We start from the raw sequence: 7311 nt of genomic DNA, 5'->3' as shown, positions 1-7311 counted from the left end.
AGGGAAGATTATTCTAGCTGCTGAATGTTACTGTCACCTTCTGTCAAACAAGGAGAAAGGTACAATAGAATAAGCAAGATAAAACAATGGTGTGAATGAAGCAGGGTTTTGTCCAAAGAGTCATGAAAACATTTCTCTGCTCCTACAGAGAATTCAGGGGGTAAAAAAACATTGTTTATATTATTAATGTGCAACTATGTGCCATACTAATCCAACAACATTTAAGTGCACAATAAGATGCAATAACTCCTTTTCATATTTTTACAAAAATTAAGATCAATATTCACCAGAAATACAGAACCCCAGAAGTGCATAAAATACTGAACCAGCTCCAAAAACTATTACTATAACACTTGTTAATTACAAATATGTAGATCTTTAATTTGGGCCCTGGAGATCATAACTCATTTGCTGAAAGAACCTGCTTTTCTACCCAGTTTTCCTGCTGATCTGACCAGGAAAAGGAGATGAACCCATTAAAAAACATCAAAACACAGCAACTGGGAAAATTGTAGATACACTAATAAGACTTTTTGGGTACAGTAACAATTCAAAAACATCTAAAGTTGTTGAGACAACTGATTTTATCTTTCAAAATTGAACAAGCCAAGTGTGCTGTGAAGGGCAAAGGCAGTATGGAGTAAATCAAGTTAATTTTTTTTAAAGTGTACCTTAGTTGAGCAAAGCATATTTAAAGAAATGTAGGAAACAGTTTATTTCACTGTTTCTACTTTTATGTTTGCACTACTTAGCAAACAATGAAATCGTTCTCGAATAAGTATCACTTTCAGGTTGTTATGCATAGGATAGTACAGCAATGTTTGCACTGCAAGGTAATGTTTTGTGGGGTTTATTAAAATAAACTAGAAAGAGTATAAAATGTGTCAATTGGTCTTACACTACTTAAGTCTTGTTTTCCAGAACCAAAATGATAGACCAAATTTGATGTTTATTTGTGAAAATCATGATGCAAGCTCTATTTTGAATAAGAATTTTCTTAAGACATGTATGGAGGGGAGTGTTAAAAGTTTATTGGCATGTGTTTATTAGGTTCATGTTACAAGTGGTAGAAGCATTGGAGAGAGTTTTGAAAATCATCCAAAATGAATGCCAAAATCCCTTTACACAACACCATCACACACAGTGTACACAATGCTTAACTCAATGGAGCCCTTTCCTATTCACAGATCTCCCAGTCCTGCACAAGGAAAGAGTAAAGGTTATTTTAAAAGCAATTTAGAAAGTTAAAAACCAACTAGTCAATGAAATTAACTAGTGTCTTCTCTACATCTCATTTCAATTGCAAGTTTATTAAAACGTATTATTCTAGTAAAACCCTTAGAATGAATGTCTTATTTCTTTCACTGACTATAAAGAACACTTGTAAAGTTAACTGTTCTCATTAATATACACAGATCTGTGTTTGGGTTTTGGAGGGGAAATGTAGAATCTCTGTGCATAAACTGAAGTAATGGAAAATCAGAGGTAAAATCAGTATGGGAATATTTTAGTTGGCCTTTATTTTATACATTCACATATTTAACCAAAGTTACATAAATACTGACACTACATCAGCCAAGTTAGGTAATGTAACAGAGTTACTAAATAGGCCCAGGTAATTAAACTGTTCATTCCAGGATTTAAGTTAACCATTGGCACAGTGGGTGCAACTCTGGTCCTGGAACTATTGGACAAAAATATGAAAATGAATAGATGTAAAGGCACAATGGCAGGTAGTTACATTTGAAAGTCAGATTGTTTTACATCTTAGACTTTTGGGAGTTAAAGAATGAAATAGAAACTTAATTTTAAAATAATTCTTCTGCAGTATTTGTAACCTAAATATTGCAACATTCTGATAAAGCACAAGAACAAAGGTAATAGCAAGTCTGTTTATTCCTAGCTGTTTAAAATGCAAAAGAGTAAACCACAAATTATGAAACTTAAGTTTTAAAATTGTTTCAGATATTAGGAATTAGATATTACAATGTTTTTGAAGTCTGCTCTTACCATGTTCCTTTAAGTTATGTGCTTTGTTATGAAAGATCACATTACATGTCCACAAAGTCTGCTTACAAATTAGAAAAAAGAAGAAAAAGCTGGTAAAAAGCACAGTACATACTGCTTATTTACTACCACCTTAGGACAAAAAACCAAAACCTGAAATTAATACTTCAACTGAACATTAAACACAATTAGGTACTAAAGATTACGTATATCACTCAATGCTAGCACAAGAAAAATATGTCCTGACGTAAGCAGTTTATGGATCAAATTTGACCTTCAAAAAGAATGAACGGTGCAAGTAACTAACTGCTCAGAGGTAAACATCTTCCATTTTCTTTCAAATGGGATTATACCTTCAAAGGAGCTGCTTTTATCCCAATGTATGTAGGGGAGGGGGAAGAGGGAAAAGGGGAAATTGTTTTCTAGTGTGTGTACAAACCTAATTTTAAAACTCATTTGTTGACTATTTTAAAATGGAATGAGATTACCTACTAACCTAAAACATTCAGAATGGTGTTTTAAAAACTTAATTGGCACAATTGTTTTTGAATGAATCTCCTTAAGTCTGTTCCTACTGAGATGTAGGAGCCTATTACACCTTTTCCCTCTCCATATCTCAGGTTAGTTGTATGCTCTTCTTCCCCAGGAAATAAAGAACATGAATAAATAACCAACTTCATCTTCTTTCCTCCCTCTAATGTGATATACTAGATTGTTAATTTTGTTGTCAAGTGTGATTTGACTTATGAATTCCTGTGGCAAGGTTGAGTCTGCAGGAAAGGATGTCCCTTGGCGTAAGAAAGAATGCTGCTTGCGAACAAAGGGGCTCAATTGCATCTCAATGCATTAATAACTGGTGTCCCACTGCATCAGACTATGCGGATTGTTGTTTTGTCTGCAAAATGGAGATCTCTTTACTGAAAGGGAAATATGATGTGTTATGTATGTTTGTAAGACTGTCCCCACTGCTTAGTTCATATAAAGAGATTTACTTTCCTCGATGTCAATAAGACACAGATCCAAGCTAAAAACAAGACCACATTTATTCAATACAGACATGTTAATTAAGACAAGTCCTGTAAACCAGGAACACAATTCAAACACTCCGTTACGAAGTGTATATATTTTGACAACAGCCGGCATCTTTTCAATCCAGCCATTGAGGTTTTGTTTTGTTTTTTGGAAAAAATAAAAAAAGTTATTTAGCTACCATAAGTGAACAATGTATCTCTGTCTTCATTCACTCGCACTTCACAATGATCAGTTCAGCGGCTTTCCAGTTCTGAGATTCACATTTAAAACCGCTCTGTAGTCACAATGGGAGAAGTGTAAAAAAGAAACCCAGGAGGGGAAAGGAAACACGCACCTCCCAATAAGATATTTTAAACTTATTGCAAATGGCTCCTGTGAGACCACCAGAGACGGACAAATCTACTCCCATGTAGCGAGAAAGACTCCCAGCCTGGAGCGCCCTGGCAGTGGGAATAGCAGGGCAGGGGTGTGAAGATACAGCCTTCTCTCTTGTCCATCCTCCTAGAAAGAGCCCCCGAGTGCCGGAGCAGTGGCAGTGGTATTAGCAAGAAGGACGGGGACTGGTGGGGTTCTCAGAGAGCTTGCTGTAATATGACCCTGTTTCTGAGAATCCCACTGGTAGGAGGAGCTCTTGGAAAGTAGGGGGGGGGGGGGGAGCACAACAACTCGGATCGGGCAACGTGCACGTCCTCAGGAGACTCCCAGCGGTTACAAAACACAGGGCTCGCCCACAGTACAGTCAAAACAAGCTAAGCTAGGGTTACTATCTCCAACCGGCTGGGGAAAACACCATCGTGCGTGCGCTGGGTGGATGCGCCTTTCGGGGACTGCAAGCGGTGACCTTGGGGCAGAGGAATAAGACCCACGAAATTTTAAACCCGCTCCACCCCAACCTACCTCCCCGCCGCCCCACACGCGTACCCCTCCCCCTGCCGGGTGCCGCATCTCCCGCTCCCCTCCATGACCCCTTCCTCCAAAACAACGGCAGGTCGGGATTGGCCCAGCGTGGTGGTCCCTTCCCCCGCACCGACCCACAGCAGCGAGTTGAGGGGGTGTGCATCTCCGCGGAGCGGGTCAAGCTCGATGAAGGTGCGGGGCTCCCTCCTTCCTCCACCCCCATTAGCGACCACTACAGAGACTTACAGCGCCTCGGGGCTAGCACCACGTTTTATACAGAATAGCCTGACCCCGGCCACGGGATCTCACTGTCAATAAAGAGTCTGTTTCAAGTCGCCCCCTAGATAGATCCGCCGATAGCCGGCCCCTCCCACATGCGATGTCCTGATCCCGGCGCGGAGCTCGGTGCCACGGGATCTCCGCAACCCGCGGGGCTATTGCAGAGGCTGCAGGGCTGCTGCTTCCCCCTCCCCGCTGCCGCCGGTGGTTGCTGTGGCCACGGCCGCCGCCGCCAGCTGCAGGCGCCTGACTGCCTCCTTGATGAGGTTCCCGGAGAGGATGAGCTGCTGCAGGAGCCGGTGCGGATCCTCCTCTTCGCCGGGCGCTTCCCCGGGGCCCGGCCGCTTCCTCCTGTGGGCGGCGCTCCGCAGCCAGCCCCGGCCGCACAGCTGCTTGGCCACTCGCTGGCTATTCTTGCCCGGCCGCTGGGGCTCCGCGGGCTGGTGCGGCTGCAGGGGGGGCGGGCCCCGCGGGACCAGGAGGCCGCTGCCGCGGGGGGAGTAGGGCGCGGCGCGGCCCCGGGCGGTGGTGGGCGGCGGGTGCTTGGGGCCGCGGGGGGCCGGTGCCCGCTGGGCGCTTAGCTGCAGCACCTCGCCCAGCTTGGCCACCAGCGCGTCCACGTCCTTGGAGCCCGCCTGCCCCACGGCGACCGAGCGCTCCAGCAGCAGAAAGCGCTCCCCGGGCAGGCAGGGCATCTCGACCGGCTCCGCGCGCCGCGCCGGTACAAACCCGACTCGCAGCAGCCCGCTGCTGGGCTTGGTTTGTAAACAATGGGTGACGCGAAATCCCGGACACGTCCCATTACGCTGAGCGGGGGCAGCGGGCGAGACCACATCGGGGCACGGGGGCCAGCGCGCGCACAGAGCCGCCGCGGACGAGCCCTCGCGCCCTCTTTGGGGCCCCCCAGCAGTCGCCTGTCCAGAGGGTGGCGAGAGGGGATGGGCGAGGGTGAGCCCGCCCTCCTCTCCCGACCCGCCTCCCCCCGCTTCGCCGTACATGGGCTCGTCCGCTTTCAAACCCCGCACCCAAAGGGATGGGGACGAGCCTCTCTGACCGGTAGGAGGAGCGTGATTGGGGGGGAGGGGTATGAAAGAGTGAGGATGGCGTTGGGAGGGGGATGTAAGGGAAGCTGAGCGGCCTGGCTGAGCGGGGGGGGGGTAGAGCTGGCGCGGGACGCCCCTGGCTTCGGCGGGGGGGAGCAGAGCTGGCGCGGGGTGCCCCTGACTGTATTGGGGGGATGCAGGGGTGCTGCGTGCCGCGGGAGGGGGCGCAGCGGGGACGGGAACTGTTTCTTTAGGTATGTTTGCGTGGTGCCTGCTGGCACAAGGTTTCAGTGGGGGTCTGTAGGCATGTCGGTAATACAGCGTGTGTGCGCGGAATGTAATTCTGGCCCCTGCTTTCATTGTAGCTGCTGGAGCGTTTAGCAGTCATGGGGAGTGGTAGAAGAACAGGGTGCATAAAGGCATCTAGAAATTAAGATTATTTTTTAATCGCCAGTCTCATTGAAACATGTGACTGGATTAAAAATAGTTATGCCCTGGAAATTTTAAACTCTATTATGGTACTGGGAGTGTTTTTAAACCCAATAACCTTGTAGATTATTGTTGCCTTTCTTTCCTTTATCCAGTCTACACCAGGTAGAACTACATTAACCATGCTCATCTGACAGTTACAGCTAACACATATCAGTATATCCATACAGCAGCGTATTTTCTAGCATAATTATATCAACCATGTTGGCTGTCCACCCCGTCACATTGACAACTGTGTTTGAATCAGTGCATTCTGGGGAAAGCTGGGCAGCTCTCCCTTAATGCCACAGCTACTAATGCCAGGGGAAAAAGCGGTGATTTTCATTTAGTGCTGTGCACTTTAGGATCTCCAAGACTTGGGAAAGGGGAAACAGACAGTCCAGCTACGATTATGATTATGGTAACATCTACCAACAAATTTGTGTTAGAAGCTGATTACAAATCATATTATGTTGCAGCCTTGCTGTGAAGCAAGAGTGAAATATGATACATACACGCTCTTAAGAGCCATATATGTAAACCCTGATGTGTATAGCCACAAACTACTGTCTGTGGCTAAGAGTTTGTCTCCATCCAGATTTTTTACAGCTATAACTATATTGGTTTAAAACTAAAGCAATACCACCCCTAGTATTAGGGTTGCCAGCTTTCTAATTGCAGAAAACGGAACTCTCTTGCCTGCCCTGTCCTGCCCCTTCCCCAAGGCCCTGCCCCTGTCATTCCCCTTTTCTGAGGCCCTGCCCCCCACTCACTCCATGTTGGGGGGGGGTTCTGGGCTGAGTCAGGGGTGTGGGAGGGAGTATGGTCTCTGGGCTGGGGGTGTGGGCTTCATGGTGGGGTTAGGGAGGAGGGATGTGAAGTGCAGGAGGGGACTCTGGGCTGGGGCTGAGGGGTTTGGAGTACGAGAGGGGGCTCAGGGCTGGGGCAGGAGTTTGGGGTGTGGGAGAGGGTGAGGGCTCCAGCTGGGGATGTGGGCTCTGGGGCGGGGTTGGGTATGAGGGGTTTAGGTTTTGGGGGGGTGCTCTGGGCTGGGGGATGGGGCCAAGGGGTATGGAATGTGGGAGAAGGCTCTGGGCTGAGGCAGGTGGTTGGGGTGCAGGAGGCGGTCAGGTTCTGGGAGGAAGATTGGGTGTGGGAGGGAACTCAGGGCTGGGGCAGGACAGGGGAGGGGTGCAGGCTCCAGGCAGTGCTAGTCTCAGGTGACTCCCAGGAAGCAGCAATCTGTCCCTCCGGCTCTTATGTGCTGCCCCTTGCCCATAGGCGCCGCTCCCGCAGCTCCCATTGGCTGCAGTTCCATCCCCACCCCCATCTTATTCTAATCCTCTTTCTTATACGGTATTGCATCTATCACCATCATATCTAAGCACTTATGAGGTTCTTGGGATCTACATTTAAAAATGTACTTTCTGGACTTCAAAAAAATTCATATTAGGGGCCTGATCTTGCATATGCTTACTTACAGAAGTGACTTCATTTATGGTAGTAGTTCAGTTGAAGCCAATGGGGCTACTTGCACAAGTACAGTTACTTGCATAACTGTTATTAGGATCTAATCCTAGTTAAA

General features: G+C 47.2%; 1 protein-coding gene across 1 annotated transcript; it reads right to left on the bottom strand.

Annotated features, from left to right (window-relative positions):
- Positions 1-3027: 3027 nt before the first annotated feature.
- On the bottom strand, positions 3028-4959 carry FRAT2 (FRAT regulator of WNT signaling pathway 2). The gene has a single exon (XM_054018215.1). It carries the CDS (start codon positions 4908-4910, stop codon positions 4371-4373), a length of 540 nt encoding a protein of 179 aa, XP_053874190.1. The 5' UTR covers positions 4911-4959; the 3' UTR covers positions 3028-4370.
- Between the last annotated feature and the right edge of the window lie 2352 nt (positions 4960-7311).

This window comes from Malaclemys terrapin, chromosome 2, assembly GCF_027887155.1.
Source record: "Malaclemys terrapin pileata isolate rMalTer1 chromosome 2, rMalTer1.hap1, whole genome shotgun sequence".
Lineage (NCBI taxonomy): Eukaryota > Metazoa > Chordata > Testudines > Emydidae > Malaclemys > Malaclemys terrapin.
This window is presented reverse-complemented; position numbering and strand designations above follow the sequence as displayed.

What these genes read in the sequence shown, in the direction of transcription:
- FRAT2 (XM_054018215.1), bottom strand. Translation starts at nt 4,910, where the DNA reads ATGCCCTGCCTGCCCGGGGAGCGCTTTCTGCTGCTGGAGCGCTCGGTC.